Source organism: Trichomycterus rosablanca, chromosome 2 (genome assembly GCF_030014385.1).
Source record: "Trichomycterus rosablanca isolate fTriRos1 chromosome 2, fTriRos1.hap1, whole genome shotgun sequence".
NCBI classification, from domain to species: domain Eukaryota; kingdom Metazoa; phylum Chordata; class Actinopteri; order Siluriformes; family Trichomycteridae; genus Trichomycterus; species Trichomycterus rosablanca.
In genome coordinates this window covers 9,919,389-9,945,176 of record NC_085989.1, presented here as the reverse complement: position 1 = coordinate 9,945,176, position 25,788 = coordinate 9,919,389, and the positions used below count along the sequence as shown (strand labels likewise).

At 40.0% G+C, this 25,788-nt stretch overlaps 1 protein-coding gene across 1 annotated transcript in view; it reads right to left on the bottom strand.

Moving 5' to 3' along the window:
• The window catches only part of chrna11 (cholinergic receptor, nicotinic, alpha 11), a 109,531-nt gene that overhangs the window by 72,368 nt on the left and 11,375 nt on the right, over positions 1-25,788 (bottom strand). The window contains exons 3-5 of the mRNA XM_062985549.1: positions 15,375-15,419; positions 14,475-14,584; positions 11,983-12,062 (exon numbers count right to left, since the gene is read on the bottom strand). Coding sequence (XP_062841619.1) covers positions 11,983-12,062; positions 14,475-14,584; positions 15,375-15,419 — 235 coding nt within the window. The remainder of the gene's footprint in view (positions 1-11,982; positions 12,063-14,474; positions 14,585-15,374; positions 15,420-25,788) is intronic.

Genomic DNA, 25,788 nt, shown 5'->3' with positions numbered 1-25,788 from the left:
TGGAGACTAGTGTGTAACTCTCCATGTGCAAGACTGGCTTCACGTGTGAATCCACCGAAATGCGAAACATGCGATACAAACAAAAGGGGTCATGGACTGCACACACATCAGAGGGAGACTAATTGGCTACAGTTGGGAGAAAAAGAGGAATATCCATTAATAAAAACAGAAAAAAGAGGTGAAAACTGTATGTCACCATCAACACCTTGCCAAGATCGGGCCAATTCTTCAAACTGGATGACAGAGCAAGGAGGATATTAATCAGGGAAGCTAATTTAAAGGCCAGTGGCAGCATTGAAGGACTTACAAGTCTGTATGACTGAGATTGGTTGCTTTGTTTACGTGACAAGAATCTTATTTTACACAAAATTGGCAAAAAAGAAGCCACTCCTGAAAAAGTGCCATGCTAAAAGACTTGGATGATTTTTTGCCATGTGGCAAAGATTTTATGCTCAGATGAGACCAAGTTTTAACTAGGGCTGGCACCGATCTGATACTCATATGCCACTGATCTACAACTCATCCACAACAGCCATTCAGATATTAAAACAAACTGATCTACTTCAACTTTTAGCATTTTAAAAAATCATCTACTACTGCCACATCTAAAAACACTGTGTAAACACAATAAAAATCATCTACTACTGCCACATCTAAAAACACTGTTTAAACACAATAAAAATAGCTTTATAAATGATAAATCGCTCACCTGAGATAAAGAAAACCTTGTCACAGCTTGAAGATACACTATATTGCCAAAAGTATTCACTCACCCATCCAAATCATTGAATTCAGGTGTTCCAATCACATGGCCACAGGTGTATAAAACCAAGCACCTAGGCATGCAGACTGCTTCTACAAACATTTGTGAAAGAATGGGTCGCTCTCAGGAGCTCAGTGAACTCCAGCGTGGTACCATGATAGGATGCCACCTGTGCAACAAGTCCAGTCGTGAAATTTCCTTGGTACTAAATGTAATATACCAAGAGATTTTGGACAATTTCATGCTCCCAAATTTGTGGGAACAGTTTGGGGATGGCCCCTTCCTGTTCCAACATGACTGCGCACCAGTGCACAAAGCAAGATCCATAAAGACATGGATGAGTGAGTCTAGTGTGGAAGAACTTAACTGGCCTGTACAGAGTCCTGACCTCAACCTGATAGAACACCTTTGAGATGAATTTGAGCGGAGACTGCGAGCCAGGCCTTCTCGTCCAACATCAGTGTCTGACCAAAAATTCCCATAAACACACTCCTAAACCTTGTGGAAAGCCTTCCCAGAAGAGTTGAAGCTGTTATAGCTGCGAAGGGTGGGCGAACATGATATTAAACCATATGGATTAAGAATGGGATGTCACTCAAGTTCATATGCGTGTGAAGGCAGACGAGTGAATACTTTTGGCAATATAGTGTAGCTAGTTTAACCATGGTGCATTGAGACATGTATTATTACTGCTTAGTTGTTTGAGAGGAGTCCCAGTTGTAGTTGTTTAAACACTGCACACCATCAAAAATACGCCATAGTTACAGCACGGTGGTGGCAATATTATTTTATGTGGATGTTTTTCTTTAGCAGGGACTGGGCAATTACTCAAGATTGAAGGGAAACTAGCAGCTGCCAAGTACATCCAAATTCTAGAGGAAAACATGCAGCCCTATGCTAGACAGCTTACAATGGGCAGGAGGTTTACCTTTCAGCTCAACAACCCTAACACACTGCCAAAAAAAAAAGAGAGGCTTAACAATAGAAAGGTAAATGTCCTTCAGTTGCCAAGTCAGAGCCCGGACCTAAATCCAATGGAAAATCTATGGATGGAATTAAAAAGAGCAGTGTATTGCCAGTCATCACAGAATTTGAATGAACTTGAACAATTCTGCAAGGAAGAATGGCCAGATATCTAATCTAATCTTAATCTTAAGTGTGCAAAACTGGTTGGGACATAAAAGTGACTATTTCAAAAAGGTATGAGGGGTACGGCCGACCAATAGTACCACAGAGATTTGAAGCCAATGGTGGGCTAGCATAATACAACCCCAAATCAGAAAAAGTTGGGATGGCATGGAAAAAGCAATTAATAAAAAACAGTGTTCCTTACATTTACTTTGACTTTTATTTGATTGCAGACAGGATGAACCTGAGATATTTCATATTTTTTCTGCTCAACTTCATTACATTTATTAATAAACATCAATTCCTGCATTTCAGGTCTTCAACTCATTAAAAAAAAAGTTGGGATAGTAAAGCATTTACCACTTTGTAATGTTGCCATTCCTTTTCACCACACTTAAAAGACGTTTTGGCATCGAGGAGACCAAGTGATTTAGTGTTTTTAGCTTTTATTTTGTCTCATTCTTCCTGCAAACATGTCTTAAAATGTGCAACAGTACGGGGTCGTCGTTGTCGCATTTTTCCTTTCAAAATTCTCTATTGGGGACAGGTCAGGACTGCAGGACTGCTCTTCTTCCAAAGCCATGCCTTTGTAATGTGTGCAGCATGTGGTTTTGCATCGTCTTGTTGAAAAATGCATGGACGTCCCTGGAAAAGATGACGTCTTGACGGCAGCACGTTGCTCTAAGATCTCAATGTACTTTTCTGCAATAATGCTGCCATCACAGAAGTGTTAATGACCTTTGCAGAGGGCACTGACACACCCCATACCATGACAGACCCTGGCTTTTGGACTTGTTCCTTGTCTCGATGGTCCTTTTCGTCTTTGGTCCGGAGCACACGGCATCCATTTTTTCCAAAACAGACCTGGAATGCTGATTCATCTGACCAAAATACACCTTTCCACTGTGTGATGGTCCATCCTAGATGCCTCTGAGCCCAGACAATTCGACGCCGCTTCTGGACATGGTTAACATAAGGCTTCTTTTTTGCACAGTAAAGTTTTAAGTAGCATTTGTGCATGTAACTCTGTATTGTAGTGCTTGATAAAGGTTTGCCAAAGTAATCCCTCACCCATGTGGTTATATCAGCTATTGTTGAGTGATGGTTCTCGATGCAGTGCCGTCTGAAGGATGGAAGATCACAGGCGTTCAGCTTAAGCTTGCGCCCTTGGCCTTTACGCACTAAAATTCCTCCTTATTCCTTGAATGGTTTAATGATATTATGCACTGTAGAGGGAGAAATATGCAAATCCCTTCTAATCTGTCTTTGAGGTTTATTGTTTTTAAACATTTCAATCATTTTCTCACACATTTGTTGACAAACTGGAGATCCTCTGATCATCTTTGATCATCAAAGACTGTTGACATCACCTGTTTGAAATCACATCATTATTTAGTTTTTTCACCTCATTACTAGAACTAAATTTCCCCCGTCCCAACTTTTTTAGGAATGTGTTGCAGGCCTGAAATGCAGGAATGAAGGTTTATTAATAAATGAAATGAAGTTGAGCGGATAAAACATGAACTATATGAAGTTCATCCTGTCTGCAATTAAATTAAAGTCAAAGTAAATGTAAGAAACTTTTTATTTCATTTGCATTTTCCATACTGCCCCAACTTTTTCTGATTTGGGGTTGTAGATTGCTGCACCACCTAAGTGCCTTGTTAGAAGATCTGAAACATTTAAATATTACAAATGAGCAAACTAGCATAAATTATGTGAAGGGCAAACAGCACTGTACATTACAGCACTATATTTAATGATCCATCTAAGTCCTTTGATAATGGATGTGTCTATTTCCATGTTCTATAAGATTTTAGTGCAGTGTTTGATACTGTAGATCATAATATTTTACTGGATAGGCTATAAAATACAGTAGATGTAAAAGGACTGGCACTCTTGGTTTTGATCCTGTCTAACCGACCACTAAATTGCTCTGAAACTGCAAAAGTAAAGTATGGTGTTCCACAGGGGTCAGTGTTCTGACCTTTGTTATTTACGCTACATGCTACCATAAGGAAAATCATTTATGTTTCCACTGTTATGCGGATACATACAGTATATCAGTGGAAGCCTAGTAAGATTGAGGATTGTGTAAACACTGTCACTGTCAATTTTATCAGCTCCACTTACCATGTAGAAGCACTTTGCAGTTTTACAATTACTGACTGTAGTCCATCTGTTTCTCTGCATGCTTTGTTAGCCCCCTTTGCATGCTGTTCTTCAATGGTCTGGACCCCCACAAGACCACCATAGAGCAGGTATTACTTGGATGGTGGATCATTCTCAGCACTGCAGTGACACTGACATGGTGGTGGTGTATTAGTGTGTGTTGTGCTGGTATGAGTGGATCAGACAAAGCAATGCTGATGGAGTTTTTAAACACCTCGCTGTCATTGCTGGACTGAGAATAGTCCACCAACCAAAAATATCCAGCGTCCTGTGACCACTGATGAAGGTCTAGGAGATGACCAACTCAAACAGCAGCAATAGATGAGCGATCATCTCTGACTTTACATCTACAAGGTGGACCAACTAGGTAGGTCTAATAGAGTGGACAGTGGGTGGACACGGTGTTTAAAAACTCCAGCAGCGCAACACACACTAACACACCACCACCATGTCAGTGTCACTGCAGTGCTGAGAATGACCCACCACCCAAATAATACCTACTCTGTAGTGGTCCTGGGAGAGTTCTGACCATTGAAGAACGGCATGAAAGCAGACAAAAAAGGTATGTAGAGAAATACAGTCAGTAATTGTAGAACTACAAAGTGCTTCTATATGGTAAGTGGAGCTGATAAAATGGACTGTGAGTGTAGAAACAAGGAGGTGGTTTTAATGTTATGGCTGATCTGTGTATATAAAGCTCTACAAGGTCTGGCTCCACAGTACCACATCGGGGGTAAGAGCGATTTCATACATAACCCCACAACTTTAAATCCAAATCCTGATAAGAGACAGGGAGATTATTCCAATCTTCAAAGGTCCAGATAAAAAAAACGACTTATTTACTCAGGCGTTTGATTAGTTTTTTGAAAAACAGGGGTGGTGTGGTCATGGTGATCTGTGGTCTTAACAGTCTGGTGCGCTAATGTTGGGTTGTCTGGCTATACTGAGCTTCTGCCCTCTGGGAAGGGACTGTCCACCCAAGCTTTAGACAAGAAACAGAGATTTATGGTGATCAGTAACATTAGGTTGCTGTCATTCTGCCTCTCACGTGCGACTACTCAGGTTTGTCGGCAGTGAAGGAGGTGGGCGCTGATGGTTGTGGTTACTTCTAGTTCTTTCCTCTAGTTATGCTGTGATAATTAAAAATGCCAGAGCTGTATGCTAAACTCCGATCAACCGGCATCTTATTATTAATGATTTTGTTATTAGATCAAATTTTATTTTCATGTTGTCCTGGTTAGTTTTGTGGTGATAATGAGTATCACAAATGGAACTCATGCACACCTGCCACGCCCACATGTTTGTTAATGCCAACGCCCCTTTTGTGATTGGGTCCCTGTTAATGATCCACAGGTGCCTCAGTGGGGCATCACAGATCTGTGGGTCAGTCAAGACTTTGATTTGGTTTGCTAGCTCCTGCTAGCTCCTGCTAGCTCCTGCTAGCTCCTGCTAGCTCCTGCTAGCTCCTGCTAGCTCCTGCTAGCTCCTGCTAGCTCCTGCTAGCTCCTGCTAGCTCCTTTTGTCTGTTGTTGATCCATGCTCCTGCTTCTTGTTTAAGTCTTGTTTAGTTAATGTTTAGCTTTGTTCATGTGTGTTTAGTGATAGCATTTAGTTTAGATTTAGCATTGTTCATGTTTAGAGTAGCGTTAGCATTTAGCATTAGCATTTAGCATAGGTCGTGTGTTTGGTCTGGTCTTCTCCTGTTTTTTGTCTTATGTTGTAGAACATCTCTGCGTGTGTGTCCGCCTCTCTTGTAATGTCTAGTCCAAAATACGTTACAATGAGATCTACTTTTTTACTTGTATTACAGTACTTGTACTTAATTATAACTTTTGTTATAATTAGTATTTTTACAGATCTAGTATGTTCATTGTATCTAATCATAATTCACCCAAGGAGGATGGAGGTCCCTCAAGGTGTCTTTCTTGTAATATTTTGGCAGTTTCCTCTTGCCATTGTTGCTTATTAGAAACATTTGGGGATATTCTGCTAGCACACCAGCGCTGGGATTCTGAACTCAGCTGGGCGCACCCTAGCAGGCACAATTGTCAGTGCCTGCAGCAGACAAAATTGGCCACTAAATCTGTTGTGTGGTCTAAAAAGAAGGTGGGGTTTTCAACGCAGTGTAAGGACCCTGGTTGGTAGCCAGAGACGGGGTTGGGAGCATGTGTCAGGCAAATGTATTTGGCATAGCATTAAAACCACCTTCTTGTTTCTACACACACTGTCCATTTTATCAGCTCCACTTATCATATAGAAGCACTTTGTAGTTCTACAATTACTGACTGTAGTCCATCTGTTTCTCTACATGCTTTGTTAGCCCTTTTTCATGCCGTTCTTCAATGGTCAGGACTCTCCCAGGACCACTACAGAGTAGGTATTATTTAGGTGGTGAATCATTCTCAGCACTGCAGTGACACTGACATGTTGTGCTGGTATGAGTGGATGACACAGCAGCACTGCTGGAGTTTTTAAATACCGTGTCCACTCACTGTCCACTCTATTAGACACTCCTACCTAGTTGGTTCACCTTGTAGATGTAAAGTCAGAGACGATCGCTCATCTATTGCTGCTGTTTGAGTTGGTTATCTTCTAGACCTTCATCAGTGGTCACAGGACGCTGCACACAGGGCGCTGTTGGCTGGAGGACTATTCTCAGTCCAGCAGTGAAAGTGAGGTGTTTTAAAACTCCAGCAGCACTGCTGTGTCTGATTCACTCATACCAGCACAACACACACTAACACAGTGTCACTAGTGCTGAGAATGATCCACCACCAAAATAATACCCACACCCAAATAATAATCAGGTCAGGAGTCCTGACCATTGAAGAACAGCATGAAAGGGGGGTAACAAAGCATGCAAAGAAACAGATGGACTACAGTTAGTAATTGTAGAACTACAAAGTGCTTCTATATGGTCAGTGGAGCTGATAAAATAGACAGTGAGTGTAGAAACAAGGAGGTGGTTTTAATGTTATGGTTGATCTGTGTACAACCCCTGGCAAAAATTATGGAATCACTACTCTTGGAAGATGTTCTTTCAATTGTTTAATTTTGTAGAAAAAAAATAAATCACAGACATGCCACAAAACTATCATTTCTCAAACTGTCAACCCTCTGGCATTAAGAAACAATAAAAAAAGAAACAAATATAATAGTTGTGGTCAGTCACAATTGCTTTTTTTTAGATCAAGTAGAGGAAAAAAATATGGAATCACTCAAATCTGAGGAAAAAATTATGGAATCATTAGAAAACACTGCACCATTATTACTTTGTTGCACCACCTCTGGCTTTTATAATGGTTTAAACTCTCTGAGACATGGAGTTAACTAATGACAAACAGTATTCTTCATCAATCTGCCTTCAACTGTCTCTTATTGCTGTTGCCAGATCAGCTTTGCAGGTAGGAACCTTGTCATTGACCATTTTCTTCAATTTCCACCAGAGATTTTCAAATGGATTGAGATCCGGACTATTTGCAGGCCATGCCATTGACATTATATGTTTTCTTGAAGGAAAGTTTTCACGTCCTTTGCCCTATGGCAAGATGCATTATCATCTTGAAAAATGAAGTCATCATCACCAAACATCCTTTCAACTGATGGAATAAGAAAAGCGTCCAAAATTTCAATGTGGACTTTGGCATTTATTGAAGACCATCTCCCCTGTGCCTTTACCTGACATGCAGGCCCATATCATCAACAACTGTGGAAATTAACATGTTTTCTTTAGGCAGTTATCTTCATAAATTTCATTGGACAGACACCAAACAAAAGTTCCAGCATCATCACCTTGCCCAATGCAGATTCGCGATTCATCACTGAAGATCACTTTTATCCAGTCACCCACAGTCCACGATTGCTTTTCTTTAGCCTACTTTAACCTTGTTCTTTTCTTTTTAGGTGTTAATGGTGGCTTTTGTTTGGCTTTTCTGTATGTAAATCCCATTTCTTTTAGGTGATTTCTTACAGTTCAGTCACAGACATTGACTCCACTTTCCGGCCACTTGTTTCTCATTTGTTTTGTTGTGCATTTTCTGTTTTCAAGACATATTGCTTTAAGTTTTCTATCTTGATGCTTTGATGTCTTACTTGGTCTACCAGTATGCTTCCCTTTTACAACCTTCCCATTTTGTTTGTACTTGGTCCAGATTTTAAACACAGCTTACTGGGAACAACCAACACCTTTTGCGACATTCCACAATGATTTATCTTCTTGAAGGAGTTTTATAATCCTCTCATTTGTTTCAACTGACATATCTTGTGTTGGAACCATGATTCATGACAATCTGTTTTGTGCAACAGCTCTCCGAGGTGTAAGCACTCTTTTTAAACTGAAGAATAATTAGCAAATCTAATCTGCTGCAGATGTTTTGTTTTTAAACTGCAAATTACAGAGTGATTCCATAATTTTTTCCTCAGATTTGAGTGATTCCATATTTTTTCCTCTACTTGATCTAAAAAAAAGCAATTGTGACTGACCACAACTATTATATTTGTTTCTTTTTTTTATTGTTTCTTAATGCCAGAAGGTTGACATTTTGAAAAATGATAGTTTTGTGGCATGTCTGATTTATTTTTTTTCTACAAAATTAAACAATTGACAGAACATCTTCCAAGAGTGGTGATTCCATAATTTTTGCCAGGGGTTGTATATATCAATGCAACACAGCATCATTTAGAATCAATGATTAAGTTTATCTTGAGCTAACGTACTACACTCGTTTGTTCCGACATTTGCGGCATAACCTTGAAAATCCATTCTAAAGCTTCTACTTTTTAGAAAAAAAATCAATCACATATTTGTACACAATGAAACTGCTTTTTAGCTGTTAGTTTTTTTAAATGTCTGTGCTCAGAATACTCACAATATACCAATTACGTCAAATATTTCATGAATCCTATTCAGTCTGCACAGTTATTCAATATAATTACACTTCATGTATTTTAGATATTGTATATACTGGCATTGAATAACAAACAGTGCCACAGTGAAACTCAACATTTAGTGAAGGTTTACTCCAGCATGCCTAGGTGTAGAGTGCATGAAGTTATTATACAATGCAAATAATATAAGAATGCAGTGTTTCTTACATTGACTTTTATTTGATTACAGACAGTTTAAACCCAAGATATTTCATGTTTTGTCTGCTCAACTTCATTTCATTGGTTAATATACAGTACCTCCATTCCTGCATTTGATGATCAGAGGATCTTCAGTTTCTGCGTGAGAAAATTATTTAAATCAAGGAATCTGGAGGAATGTTGGTGTGTAAAGTTCAATGCGCAAGCTTAAGCTGAACACCCGTGATCTTCCATCCCTCAGACGACACTGCATCAAGAACCGCCACTCAACAATAGCTGATATAACCACATGGGTGAGGGATTACTTTGGCAAACCTTTATCAAGCACTACAATACAGAGTTACATGCACAAATACCACTTAAAACTTTGCTGTGAAAAAAGAAGCCTTATGTTAACCATGTCCACATGCGGCGTAGACTTCTCTGTGCTCGGAGGCATCTAGGATGGACCATTACAGAGTGTAAATGTATATTGTGGTCAGATGAATCAGCATTCCAGGTCTATTATTTTTTTTTAATGGACGCCATGTGCATTAAAAACCGGACCAAAGACGAAACCGGACCATCCAGACTGTTATCAGCAACAAGTCCAAAAGCCAGGGTCTGTCATGGTATGGGGCTGCGTCAGTGCCCTTGGCAAAGGTAATTTACACTTCTGTGATGGCAGCAGTCCTGACCTGTCCTTTATGGAGAATGTGTGGAGAATTTTAAGACATATAATGTGACAACGACGACCCCGTACTGTTGCACATCTTAAGACGTGTTTGCAGGAAGAATGAGACAAAATAACCTGAAACTCGGTGCCGAAACATCTTTTAAGTGTGGTGAAAAGGAATGGCAACATTTTTGAAATGTGTTGCAGGCCTGAAATGCAGGAATGGATGTTTATTATTAATGAAATGAAGTTGAGCAGATAAAACATGAAATATCTCAGGTTCATCCTGTCTGCAATTAAATAAAAGTCAAAGTAAATGTAAGAAAGTGTGTTTTTTATTATTTTCCATACTGTCCAAACTTTTTCTGATTTGGGGTTGAAGAATGCATAGAATTATTATCTCATGTCCATAGCCTTGCAACCTTCATCCTTTTTCAAACTTGGTCTGACACAGGGTCATAATATATGTATTCATTTTACATAATAAATGTAATAAATAAATGTAATATTTTTCACTTCTGCAGACCCCCACTCTGACCAAGGAGAGACACCTTTTTCTGACACACATGCTGTCTCCAGTGTCTTCTTTTCATCAGCCAGACGTGGAGCCTCACAGAGAGCTGTATCACGTACGGACTCATACTGCTGTTCACAATTGCAGCATCAATGAGGAACTCACTCAACCTCTGACCCTCAGGCACAGCCAAATGTGACTTTTAAGTAAGTAAATAATTATCACTAACAGGGTCTTATGGTTGCCCGGCCAGGTGAATAGTACAGTTAAATTTAAGCTCTTACACCAGCTGTGCCATCCAATCCCCCAAGACAGATGTAGTGGTATTATGTAGGTGGTGGATCATTCTCAGCACTGCAGTGACACTGACATGGTAGTCATTCTCAGTCCAGCAGTGACCGTGAGGTGTTTAAAAACTCCAGCAGCGCTGCTGTGTCTGATCCACTCATACCAGCACAACACACACTAACACACCACCACCATGTCAGTGTCACTGCAGTGCTGAGAATGATCCACCACCCAAATAATACCTACTCTGTAGTGGTCCTGTGTGGGTCCTGACCATTGAAGAACAGCATGAAAGGAGCTAACAAAGCATGCAGAGAAACAGATGGACTACAGTCAGTAATTGTAGAACTACAAAGTGCTTCTATATAGTAAGTGGAGCTGATAAAATGGACAGTGAGTGTAGAAACAATGAGGTGGTTTTAATGTTATGGCTGATGGGTGTATAAAGGAGCTTCTAGTGAACCTAGTAAATGTTTTTACCCTATTTGCACATTTAATAAGCTTGATGTCAATTGGTGTGACATAGGAAGACAAACGTTTCCAGGTAAATGATAGCAAGAACAGTCCATTAACAAACTACATATAGAGAAATATTATTGTAAGGAGGCAGAGCAAAACCCATTTATTAAAAATACCTTGACCTTTAAGAATTCAATAGTGCAAAAACATGGTAAAAAAGACTGATCAGATGAGTCATACTTACAACAAGTGGGATAGAGTGTGACTGGCATACACAGAGATATGGGTACAGGTCTTAATGCTCGACCTCTACAGTGTAAGAGTCTGCTGGCTTTGTAATGATGTGGATTGTGGTGTTTGGGTCCACTTGAACTCTTTAGTAATCTATTCGACCAGCCAGGTGTCAACACGAGCATTACTGGCTGTGTCTGTGGGAGTGAAAAGCTCGAAATACTGTTGCCACAGTAAGTTAGTAAGTCTCTCTGAATGTGATGCAGCTCTCTCTTAGACTCTATTGCAGAAAGGTGAAAAAATGTGACCGCAATTATGTGTGTTGAAGGAGACGTGTGATTGTATCAACGCCTCTTGGCAAGCGTAGAATTGGGATGACTAGATTAGGAGCAGGGCTGGGGTGGAAAAAAAGTAATCCTGCCTGATTAACTAACTAAAATAGTGATTTTTTTTTAAATATGATTGGAATAGATGTTTCCTAAATGACCATACCAACCTAATGACCTTCATGATCATTAGATTTCACCCATCTTTGACATCCATTGGTATCTCATTTCCTAAAAAATCTATGTCAAGGCACAATGCAACTGTTATAATGGCTCATGATGTCTCAACGCTTTGCTTGAGCACTTCATGTTGGTTGTATCTGGTCACCCATTTATATATAGAGATCATAAGCAAACTAACCTGGAGGCAAGTAAGTGCAGTAGCCACTGGAGTTCACCAGCACATTGGTCTTAAAGGTTGAGTCGAAATCGTCATCTGCACTGTAGGGATAAAGAAAAAAAAATCAACAACAGAGAGTCTGTTACAAACATAGGTTTTGAATATATAGACAGTCTATACAACGATGAGGCATAACATTATGACCACCTTCCTAATATTGTGTTGGTTCCGCTTTTGCTCCCAAAACAGCCCTGACCCATCGAGGCATGGACTCCGCTAGACCTTTGAAGGTGTGCTTTGGTATCTGGCACCAAGATTTTAGCAGCAGATCCTTTAACTTAAGTTAAGTTGTGAGTTCATGGTGTGGAACTAGATCAGCCAACTTAAAACTGCAGATGTTAGTGAAATACCAGCACAATCTTGTCATATTGTCATACCAACCTATACACTGCCCCATCACCCCACTGCTGCGTTCTCTTCACTGGCTACCTGTAGCTGCCAGCATTCAGTTTAAAATAGTGCCAAAAATGGACCAGCCCTGCTCATGAAACCCTGTTCTGTTCCACACAACTTTCGAGCCACTAGTCTCGCTCATCTTGATCCTTCAACCAGAATTCAAGGAAGACCAGCACCAAGGCTCTTTTCTGTTCTAGCACCCAAGTGGTGGAACAAACTTCCCCTGTCCAGTCTCAAAAGGCGATTAAAGATCCACCTCTTTACAAAGCATTTAGTCTGAGTAATAGGCACTTCCTTATTTTCCATATCATCTTATTTTTAGTCTAACAGGGTTTTAGCAGATTTGTATCCTTAGACTGTTGTCTATTTACACTAAAGCAGGGAACAGTTTACTTCTGTAAGTCACTCTGGATAAGAGCGTCCGCTAAATGCCGAAAATGTTAATATGAACAAAATTACTTGGAAGAAACAATGACTTTTATGTAACTGCAGACAGTATAAACCAAAGATATTTCATGTTTAGTCCAACCCAAAATTACCCCCATCACAGATTTTATTTGTTCATCTGTTGCAGGTCTATTTTTTCCACACTGTCCCAACATTTCTGATTTAGGTTTGTACAGCAATTTGCCATTTGGCTACTGCTGAACAGTTCAGCATTTCACTTACTCTGTAACCATTAAGTTTAATATTCTGGCAGGGCAGTAGGGCCGACTGTGAAAAATATGACCTTGTACTTGATGGAAGCTGCCTGTATGCTTAATAGCGTTCCTTCATCATGCTGTGAAATGTGACCATGGACTCTTTTCTGCCATGTTGGCTTCAAACCCTGAACTCCAAGGACTGTATTATTCTAAAGCTACGACCACACCAGCATTAGAAGAAATAAACAAGTTATTTACAAATGCAGTGAAGTTCTAATTGTATTAATAAATTCCCAAATTATTTTGTTGAATTAGCATGAGGTTATTTCTCATCAAAATGTGTTCTGTTTAATAAAGTTGCAGAATTAAAGTACAATAACAAGTAGTTAAGGTTGCCAGTTACAGCTTAACCACTACCAATTTGCCGCTGCTGTGTCCCTGAGCAAGGCCCTAAACCCTCAGTTGCTCAAGATTGTATTGTCATACACTGATCAGCCATAACATTAAAACCACCTCCTTGTTTCTACACACTGTCCATTTTATCAGCTCCACTGACCATATAGAAGCACTTTGTAGTTCTACAATTACTGACTGTAGTCCACCTGTTTCTCTGCATGCTTTGTTACCCCCCTTTCATTTTGTTCTTCAATGGTCAGGACCCCCACAGGACCACTACAGATCAGGTATTATTTAGGTGGTGGATCATTCTCAGCACTGCAGTGACACTGACATGGTGGTGGTGTGTTAGTGTGTGTTGTGCTGGTATGAGTGGATCAGACACAGCAGCACTGCTGGAGTTTTTAAACACCTCACTGTCACTGCTGGACTGAGAATAGTTCACCAACCAAAAATATCCAGTCAACAGCGCTCCTCAGGCAGCGTCCTGTGACCACTGATAAAGGTCTAGAAGATGACCAACTCAAACAACAATAGATGAGCGATTGTTTCTGACTTTACATCTACAAGATTGACCAACTAGGTAGGTGTGTCTAATAGAGTGGACAGTGAGTGGACATGATATTTAAAAACTCCAGCAGTGCTGCTGTGTCTGATCCACTCATACCAGCACAACACACACTAACACACCACCACCATGTCAGTGTCACTGCAGTGCTGAGAATGATCCACCACCCAAATAATACCTGTTCTGTGGTGGTCCTGTGGAAGTCCTGACCATTGAAGAACAGCATGAAAGGGGGCTAACAAAGCATGCAGAGAAACAGATGGACTACAGTCAGTAATTGTAGAACTACAAAGTGCTTCTATATGGTAAATGGAGCTGATAAAATGGACAGTGTGTAGAAACAAGGAGGTTTTAATGTTATGGCTGATCGGTGTATACTAAGTGGCCGTGATGCCACAGATGATAAAGACATGGTGTCATATTCAATAATGAATTTGTACAGTGGTCACCTGTTATAGAGCAGGATGTCTGGGGTCCAAATTTGTTCGGTGGTGAATCGAAGATTCTTCACTCCCGGGTATTCCGATTGGTTCCACTGCAGATAGTAGTCATACCAATGCTGTAAACACAGGGCTAAAGGTTAGATTTTAATTTTAATGCATCAACACCTTATTTAATCCCTAATTTAACTACTACGTCCCCTCCGATAGGTGAGCAGTGCACGGAGAGACACACCCTGATCAGCATTATTCCTCTACTCTGTGCAGACGCCATCAACCAGCCAGCAGAGGTCGTAATTGCATCAGTTATAAGTTCTTTATCCGGCTCCCTAACCCTGTATGAACAACAGCCAAATGTTCACATAGCCACCCAGCCCAGCCGGATGGCAGAGCTGAGATTCGATACGATGTATTTGAAATCCCAGCTCTGGTGTGCTAGTGTATTTTACTGCTGCGCCACCAATTTATTCATCTTTGGTTACCCCCTCATTCTGATTAGGGCCACCACAGAAGTACTACATGTAAGGTAGCAATACAATTCATCACAGCTGCATCAATGTACGTACAATGACTTCATTCATGGCCCTATAAAAAATATCTCTTTCACACAACGTACATAAGACTAATAAGCAATCCCCCAACATCCCAGTCAACTCTGGCATCTCATGTAAGAACTAAAATGAAGCCAAATATAGATTGAGCTAGCAAATTTAAGTCCAGTTTCAATGTTCTATTTATGGTAGGTTCTAAATTATGTGCATCTTTGGTAAACAAACCATTATCACAAAATTGCTCTGTATTCACCAACCTCATTAATCACCATATGAAATATTGCATTTTTTCATTTAAAAATATTGTTTTTAATTGACAATGCTTATGGTAGAAGATAAAGAGACAGCTCTGGCTTACCATGTTAAGCCAAATGTTGGTGGTGAGAACCTGATTCTTCTCATCCTGAAAGAAACACAACACAGCCCATGTGTCAGTAATGTATATAGATACTATATTATACTATATTATTACAACTCAAAATCAGAAAAAGTTGGCACAGTATGGAAAATGCAAATAAAATAATAATGCAGTGTTTCTTACATTTACTTTGGCTTTTATTTGATTGCAGACAGTTTGAACCCAATATACCTCATGTTTTATCTGGTGCAATTTAGGGCTAGTAATGAGGTGAAAAAACTAAATAATGATGTGATTTCAAACAGGTGATTGTAATCATGGTTTGGTACAAAAGCAGCATCCAGGAAAGGCTGGGTCTTTGATAAGCAAAGATGATCAGAGGATCTCCAGTTTGTCAACAAATGTGTGAGAAAAGGATTTGCATATTTCTCCCTCTACAGTGCATAATATCATTAAACCATTCAAGGAATCGGGAGGAATTTCAGTGCTTAAAGGCCAAGGGTGCAAGCTTAAGCTGAACGCCCATGATCTTCCATCCCTCAGACGGCTGATATAACCACATGGGTGAGGGATTACTTTGACAAACCTTTTATCAAGCACTGCAATACAGAGTTACATGCACAAATACCACTTAAAACTTGTGCAAAAAAGAAGCCTTATGTTAACCACCACCAACAGTAGCATTGACTTCTCTGGGCTCGGAGGCATCTAGGGTGGACCATCACACAGTGGAAACGTGTATTGTGGTCAGATAAATCAGCATTCCAGGTCTTTTTTTTTTTGGAAAAAGTGGACGTTGTGTGCTCCGGACCAAAGATGAAAAGGACCATCCAGACTGTTATCAGCAACAAGTCCAAAAGCCAGGGTCTGTCATGGTATAGGGGTGTGTCAGTGCCCTTGGCAAAGGTCATTTGCACTTTTGTGATGGCAGCATTAATGCAGAAAAGTACATTGAGATCTTAGAGCAACATGTGCTGCCATCAAGACGTCATCTTTTCCAGGGACGTCCATGCAAAACCACATGCTTAGACATTACAAAGGCATGGCTGCGGAAGAAGAGGGTATGGGTACTGGACTGGCCTGCCTGCAGTCCTGATCCGTCCCCAATAAAGGCAAAATTACAAAGTGGTAAATACTTTACTGTCCCAACTTTTTTTGGAATGTGTTGCAGGCCTGAAATGCAGGAATGGATGGATTTATTAATTAATGAAATGAAGTTCACCAGATGAAACATAAAATATCTCAGGTTCTGCAGGTTTTTTATTATTTTCCATGCTGTCCCAACTTCTTCTGATTTGAGGTTGTAGAACCAGTCCTGCCTACCCTGACAATACACAGAACAATAGCACAGAACATGGGTGTTGCTCACTCAGGTTTGTTGACAGTAAGAGTTGGACGCTGATGTCTTGTGAAAACCCACATGGCTGTGGTACCTCCCTTTTTAGTTATGATGTAATAACTTGTAATAATTTGTTTCAATTTTTTTGCATATATATATATAGTTTGTTTAAATTTAATTCATTTAAATTATCTTTCAGGCCGCCCAAGGAGGATGGGTCCCTGTTGAGTCTGGTTTCTCTTAAGGTTTCTCCTTTGTACTTCTAGGGGAGGTTTTCCTTGCTGTTGTTGCCCCCGGCTTGCTCAACAGGGGGGTTTTAAGTGTTTTTGGTTGTCAGTCCTGGATGCTGTGAAGTTGCTTTGAGACAATGTCTATTGTAAAAAGTGCTATAAAGATACATTTGACTAGATTAAGAGATTTCAGATTGTTTTCCTCAGTTTTTCTCCCAATCTAGTTGTATTAAATGACCCTATTGCATTACACTTCCTTTCTACTGATGTAGACACTCTGACTGAGGAGAGCCAGGACTGATTAACCCTCTAAAGGACTAAAGGACGCCCCCTCTCCGACACGTGTGCAGTAGCCGACTGCATCTTTTCACCTGCACGAGGTGAGGTCATATGAGTATCAGCTTTGTGTATGGAGAGCTACACCCTGATCCTCATTAGCCCTCGATTCAATCAGCCAGCGGAGGTCGTAATTGCATCAGTTATGAGGTCCCCTCCGGCACCCTTCCCTTGAACAATAGCCAAACGTTGTTCTTGTAGGTGACCAGCCTACCGGATGGCAAAGCTGAGTTTCAAACCGACAACTTCATTGTTCTTGATGATTAAATTCGGATTAGTAGATAAAACTGGCAATTGTATTTATTTAAATTCAAACTCAACACAATAAAGTGCTCAAAAAATCAAGGGGTCTGAATACTGTTTACATTTTTTTACATTTAAAAACACGCTAGCACTCCAGAGCTGACATCTCAAAACTCGTGAGTTTGAATCTCAGCTCTGCTACCAACAGACTGGGTGGCTACAGGAACAATGCTTGTCTCGTTCATAGGGAGGGTGCAACTCATAACTGATGCAATGGGGATCAGTGCGTGACTCTCCATGCATTAAACTGAGCCCTGCCTCGTGCAGGTGAGAAGATGCAGTCAGCTACTGCACACGCCACGGCTCTCCTCGGTCAGGAGTGGAAGTCAGCATCAGTAGAGATGAAGCGTAATGCAATCAGGTAATTGGATATGACTAGATCATGTCTTTGTACTTTTTTTATAATTATATTTTGTTTATGCATTTTCTCCCCTTTTCCTCCCTTTTAGCACGTCCAATTGCCCGATTGCGTCATGCTTCCTCTCCACCAATGCCGATCCCCGCTCTGATCGAGGAGAACGAAGCTAACCCACACCCCCTCCGACACCTGGGCAGCAGCCGTATGCATTTTGTCACCTACACTTTGACGAGTGAAATACGGATCAGCACTGTGAGAGAGACACACCCTGATCAGCACTGTTTTCCCGTCTCTGTGCAGGCGCCATCAATCAGCCAGCAGAGGTCGTAATTGCATTAGTTATGAGAGAGTCCCTATCCGGCTTTTTAATATCCCACCCCTATCTGAACAACAGGCCAATCATTGCTCATGTGGTTGCTCAGTCCAGCCGGGAGGCAGAGCTGAGACTCGATACGATGTATTCAAGATCCCAGCTCTGGTGTTTATCGCTGTGTCACCTGAGCGGCCCATAGTTTTTCTAATTAAATGCTGGTCTAAGCTAAAAATTAGCTAATACATTTGCTGTCCAAAGTTGGCTTTTTTAATTTTGCACTAAGTAACCTTACTTAAGCCTTTATCTTAATTCTGGACATTTCTGCATGTCTGCTTTCAGTGTTTGTGCCAGTATTTGTATTAGCTGACCACAGCAAAGCAGAGTTGACAAATAAGTCAACTGGACTGAGGTTTTCTCTCCAGTTCGGTCCAACCCAGTGTCTTCACTTCTTCTACAGTTATAGACCAAACTGTTTATACAGTTGCACATCATCTCCTTCTGGATCTGAGTGCTGCATTTGACACAATTAATCATGACATGCTCATCAACCGTCTTTCAGCCATTGGAGTTACCAATACTGTACTGGTCTTGTTCACTTCCTACATTTCTAATATATCACACTATGTTGCCCTTGGTAAATATAAATCTTACATTCTGTTACTTAAGGAGTTCCTCAGGGTTCAGTCCTTGACCCTCTGCTTTTCATTATTCATATGTTACCCCTTGGTCAGATCATTCGCAGCCATAATGTTCACTTCCATTGTTATGCTGATGACACCCAGATTTACACCGATCAGCCATAACATTAAAACCACCTCCTTGTTTCTACACTCACTGTCCATTTAATCAGCTCCACTTACCATATAGGAGCACTTTGAAGTTACAGTTATTGACTGTAGTCCATCTGTTTCTCTACATACTTTGTTAACCTGCTTTCACCACTGCAGAGCAGGTATTATTTGAGTGGTGGATCATTCTCAGCACTGCAGTGACACTGACATGGTGGTGGTGTGTTAGTGTGCGTTGTGCTGGTATGAGTGTATCAGACACAGCAGCGCTGCTGGAGTTTTTAAACACCGTGTCCACTCACTGTCCACTCTATTAGACACTCCTACCTAGTTGGTCCACCTTGTAGATGTAAAGTCAGAGACGATCACTCATCTATTGCTGCTCATGTATTTATGCTGTTTGAGTTGGTCATCTTCTAGACCTTCATCAGTGGTCACAGGACGCTTCCCAAGGGGGGCTGTTGGCTGTATATTTTTGGTTGGTGGACTATTCTTGATCCAGCAGTGACAGTGAGGTGACCAGCACAACACACACTAACACACCACCACCAGTGTCATTGCAGTGCTGAGAATGACCCACCACCCAAATAATACCTGCTCTTTAGTGGTACTGACCATTGAAGAACAGCATGAAAGGGGGCTAACAAAGTATGCAGAGAAACAGATGGACTACAGTCAGTAATTGTGGAACTACAAAGTGCTTCTATATGGTAAGTGGAGCTGATAAAATGGACAGTGAGTGTAGAAACAAGGAGGTGGTTTTAATGTTATGGCTGATCGGTGGATATCAGCACTAAAGCTAGTGCTGCCTTACCACCCCCTGCTCTTTTGTCTTGTATTCAAGATCTTAAACAGCGAATGAGCAAAAACTTCCTTAAACTGAATCCAGACAAACCTGAAGTTTTACTCACTGGTTCCAAATCCATAATATCTAAACTTTCTGATGTTACTCTCAACCTAGATGGTGCCATTGTCAAACCCACATCGATAGTACAAAACCTTGGTGTTCTCTTTGATTCCCTACTTTCATTTGAACCTCACATCAAGTCTCTGGTTAAAAATGCCTTATTTCACCTTTGTTATATTGCTAGACTCAGGCCCATACTCAGCAAACAAGATGCTGAAACTCTGGTTCATGCTTTTATCACGTCCCGTCTTGACTATTGCAACTCACTTCTCATTGGCATTCCTAACAGGTCCATCCGTTCACTTCGGTATGTTCAAAATTCTGCTGCTAGAATTCTATTACAGGTTAGAAAATCGGCTCACAGTTACAGTTACACTGGCTACCTATCACACAACGCATTTTTTAAACTCCTCCTGCTCACCTACAAGTCTTTGCACGGTCTTGCTCCCTCTTATTTAGCTGAGCTTATACACTCATACTGCCCTGCCCGTACACTCAGGTCCATTGATGCTGGCCTTCTTGCCATCCGTACCTTCAGACTGGTCTCGGCAGGGGGAAGATCTTTCAGTATCATGGCCCCTAATCTTTGGAACTCTTTACCATAATCGCTCCGTTTCTGCTCCTCACTTTCATCCTTCAAAACTCCTTGTTATTATTACTATTATTATATGTTTTTAAGCATTGATAGTATTGATTATTTCTCTTTTTTATGAAGGGATTTATTGCTTAGCACTATACTTTTATGGTTATAGACTAGACCAACATTTTCCATGCCCAGTTCTGGAGGTCCGCTGCATTTCCTACTCCCAACACACCTGATTTGGCTGGTTAACTAATTTCACTTAAGTCCTGTAGAAGGTGGATCAGGTGCGTTGGCAACAGGAAAAGCTGAAAACTCTGCAGGGCAGTCGGACTCTGGCACTTGGGCTTATAAATATACAGATAAAATTTCAATTACTTTGCATAATTGCACATTTGTCACTGAATAAACCATGTGGCAAATGACTAAATGGTAATGTAAAATTCTGCAAAGTCTATTTATCGTTCATTAGGTTGTTGGAGTGTAAATTATTATTTATTGTATTCTGGGACATCTGGCAATTTATATTCATTAATTAGGTACATGCTTTTATTGAAAATTCCATACAAGTGAGATGGAAAAAAACAGCTGGAGTGGCTGAACTCTCTCACTGCCTGAGAGATGCCACTGCTTGATTGTGCAGCACTACAATCATACCTGTCAAGTTTTGAATTTAAAAATAAGGGAAATTTTCCGCCACGCGCTTCGAGCCGTCCCACCAGCCCAACCGAGGTTCAGTATCCCTTACATTTTATGACAGGTTTACAAGAAATCTAAAATAACCACCTGTGAACCACTTACATACTACAATTAGATGATCAGAATCTGATAGGCCTACCTTTGTTGACACTGAAATGCTGTGGACATTCCTACATATGTAATTCTTATAATACAGCCTAAATGAAAACACAGTTACAAACCTTACAGAATGCATAACTCTGCCCCATCCTGCTCCTCTTTAGAAAGGTAAATTCGATGTCCCATTTAGATATTTACATGCAGTCTTTACTTTTTTGGCAGGAATGCCCTCTCTCTCCTTGCATCCATCCATCTCTCCCTGTTCCAGGTTTGTTCCCGCTGTCCGCACTGACCTCGTGAGAACTGCCACTTGCAGCAGCCTGGGTGGCAGTTCTCACGAGGTTAGTGACATTTCAGTTTGGAGAGGCACAGGAATGTTTTTTAAATTATAATTGTAGTATTGTGTAAAGGAAACATACAAATACTTACCTGTAATGGTGAGCTGAACCTGTGGGAGGCACTGTTACCTTTTGTTATTGTTGTGGTGCGGTTAAAGGAGGGTCAGAAGAAAGTTACCGTTCTGAGAGTTTGCACATGCCTTTATTGCTTATCTGAGATTTGTTGGTTAATAATAAAGACACTTAAATATATTATATTTGGATGTGATGATTGAAGATACCACAATAAAATAATACGGGAAATTTACGGGAAAATACTAATACGGGAAGACGGCGGGAAAGAGGGGTAAAATACGGTAGTTTCCCGGCCAAAACGGGAGACTTGACAGGTATGTACAATCACTCAAGGTCGATTTTTCAATATTACAAAATGTATGCAAATAGGTTTAGGGACCTAATCTTTTGACTACTTTTGTCTTATAAAAAGCAAAATATGTTTTAATTTTCCAGCTTTAGCATTTTACAAACCATGTACTATTTACAGAATTATGAAGGGTGATGTGGTGTGCTGACTTTCACTCCCATGTAACAAGCTTATTAACCTCTAATGCCAAGTTCACACTACATGACTTTCCAAGTCGTCAGGTCGCTGTACAGTTCACACTACACAACTGGATCTCTTGTAATCGGGAGTCTTTCAAGTTGGTGCATATTTCACACTACACGACTGATCAGTGATAGGGGGTTTCACACTACATGATCTACACCAACTGGAATTGCAGGTGAATAGTTCTTCAACCAAAAATAAACATGTGATCCCAAACTGTCCAATAATAATAACTAGATTAATTGTGCATAATAAAATAATCTTCTGACCAAATGGCCATTATTAGCACTGCATTGATACTAACATTGTAATAACATAGTAATTACACCTGTTAAACTGGTATGAGTGTATCAGGTGGGATTTTAAACCCCTTGTTGTCAATGCTGGGAGGTGAATAGTGCTCCAACCAAAAATAAACATGTGATCCCAAACTGTCCAATAATAAAAACTAGATTAGTTGCGTATAATAAAATCTTCTGATCAAATTACCATTATTAGCACTGCAATGACACTAACATTGTAATAACATAGTAATTACACCTGTTAAACTGGTATGAGTGGGATCAGGTGGGATTTTAAACCCCTTGTTGTAAATGCTCCAACCAAAAATAAACATGTGATCCCAAACTGTCCAATAGTAATAACTAGATTAATTGTGCATAATAAAACAAAATAGTTCCCAATTAAAAAGCCAATACGTTTAAACAGTATTTTAAAATCTCAGCACCACAGCTGCACCTGATACACTCACACCAGAACAACACACAGTACCATGTTACTGAGATTCATGTTCTCCCAGCATGCTGCTTTCTCTGTTCTAACATGCCCCCATAAATCCTTAATGAGGACGCCACTGTCGAGTCAGGGGAATTCATGGCAGTTAACACATCTTGATCTTCTTTGGTTTTTTAAGTAGTTGCAAAGCTTTAGGTGTGTTTAACTCTTTAGTTCTGTATCTGTGCTGTCATCTCTCAGTGAACAAAGCTTTATGTATTGGATCTCCAATAGTGTCGTCACTTTTGGTCTGCCTGATTGTGATTTAGCTATGACTCGATGCTGACTATTTGGCCCTTTTCTCCCAATTTTTAGCACATTCAATTTTTACCCAATTGCAATATTCCTCCCCTCTACTGGTGCTGACTCCCACCCCGATTGAGGAGAGCGAACTGACACACCCCTTCCGACACGTGCAGTAGCCGACTGCATCTTTTTACCTGCACGAGGCGAGTTCGTATGCAGATCAGCTTAGTGTACTGAGAGCCACACCCTGATCGCATTATCCATCGACTCGCTGAGGCCGCAATTGCATCAGTTATGAGGTCTGTATCAGGCTTTTTTCCCTCCCTGTATGAACAACAATCCAATCATTGTTTAGACATAGCTGCCCAGTTTAGCCGCAAGGCAGAGCTGTGTCAACTCTGGTGCAAGCCATAGCCTAGTGGTTAAGGTACTGGACTAGTAATCAGAAGGTTGCTGGTTCAAGCCTCATCACTACCAGGTTGCTGCTGTTGGGCCCTTGAGCAAGGCCATCAACGCTCAATTGCTCAGACTGTATACCGTAATGTAAGTCGCTTTGGATAAAGGCATCTGCTCAATGCCATAAATGTAAATGGTGCGCTAGTGTGTTTTATCACTGCGCCACCTGAGCGGCTAATTCTAATGTCATATTTATTACTGTAACAATGTATGAAATGTTCTGCTGAAAACCTAAAGCATATAGGTAAGCAATGGCTACACAGTTATTGAGTTAAACAAGCTTTTGTGTAAGTGTCATTTTAGCATTTGCTTAAATCGAAATAAATAAATTACAGCATGAATCCTGAAGCATGCTCACACTTATAATACGTGAGCAATGGCTTTACATTTATTGAGTTAAACAAGCTTCTGATGAGTAAATTCAATCCACTGTGTCATCTGAGTATGTGCTTCAATGGAAATAAAAAAAAAAAATACATATATTATATTAAAAAAACTGGCCTTTTGTTTAAAGGAAATTTAAACTTCTTTAAAAATTATCAAATAATTAATATGTCATATTACATTTTTTTAAACTGAATGCAAGTGCTTTTTAAGTGATATTATTGCCAAAGTATGTTGCCTAAGAGATCCACACAGGAAAACTGGCTACTTCAATAGTGTAAATTTAAATAGCAAATTCAGCATTTACATAAAATATATACAGTAGACCCTTGACTTACGAATTTAATTGGTTCCAAAGGGCTGTTCTTAAGTCAAAATGTTTGTTAGTTAAACCTAGTTTTCCCATAAGAAATAATGTAAATAGAGTTAATCTGTGCCAGACCTCCCACACCACCCCCTTACCTAACCTTTCTACAAGTATATTTTCCCTTAATCTTAAATTATAGAATAGACTGTGGGGGAAATTTTAATATATTTTAAGTAAGTTAGAAGTTTTAATACATTTATACATTTCTCTATAATCTTTAACTTTTTGGTGCAAGTCGTCTGAGGTCAAAAAGTTAACTATTCTGTATGTCTGTAAGTTCTGTTATTTTTGGAGACTAGCTCTGCTGTTAAGACAAGTTCTGCTTTGAAACTAGACAGTACTTCCTGTTTTTTGACAATGTAAAGAGTTTCATCTCCTTATAAATAACAACTTGAGTTAGCTTTGAAATCTGCCCGGAGATAGTATGTTCTAGAAATCGCCATATAAGGCTTCGGCCAACACCCTAGAGTGAGTATAAGTAATGTGACTTGTCTTTGTCTCATCGCACATTCTCTGATGGACTGCAGGTTGACTGTAGATGAGATGTGTCCTATTGCAATAGATCTTGCGCAATAAACCTTTTGCATTAATCCTGGGTGGTCCTGATTTTATTCTGAGTCTTCGTTACTAGGTCTCGTGTTTTTCTACGACAAGACATTAATGTAATAAACAATACTAAACAACAATACACAGTAGTACTGTACTGTACATAAACACACATCACATTTCAGTACAGTACGTGTGCTGTACCATATACCATAATACATTTCCTTCTTTTTTTTTTATAAAATGTATCTACCAGAAACAACAATACCTCTCATATTTCTCTATTATTTCCTTCTTTATTTCAATAGTGTTGTATTTTGTAGGTGAAAGAGAGAATACTTTACTCAGCGGACTTCCTTCTTCTCTCTCTCACTCACTGTCCCCGCTGTCTGATACACAGTGAAAGCTACTGGCAGGAGTAATTATACCACGACAAATGTAATACATTTGTTCATTTTCTCAACACTGCGCTCTCTCTGCACCTTCTTTGGGGACATTTTAATATAGAATTGTACAAAATATAAAGAAAACATAGGAAAAACACCGTCCTCTGTCCGAATGTTTGCTCACTGTATATATATATATATATACAGTGTATCACAAAAGTGAGTACACCCCTCACATTTCTGCAGATATTTAAGTATACCTTTTCATGGGACAACACTGACAAAATGACACTTTGACACAATGAAAAGTAGTCTGTGTGCAGCTTATATAAGAGTGTAAATTTATTCTTCCCTCAAA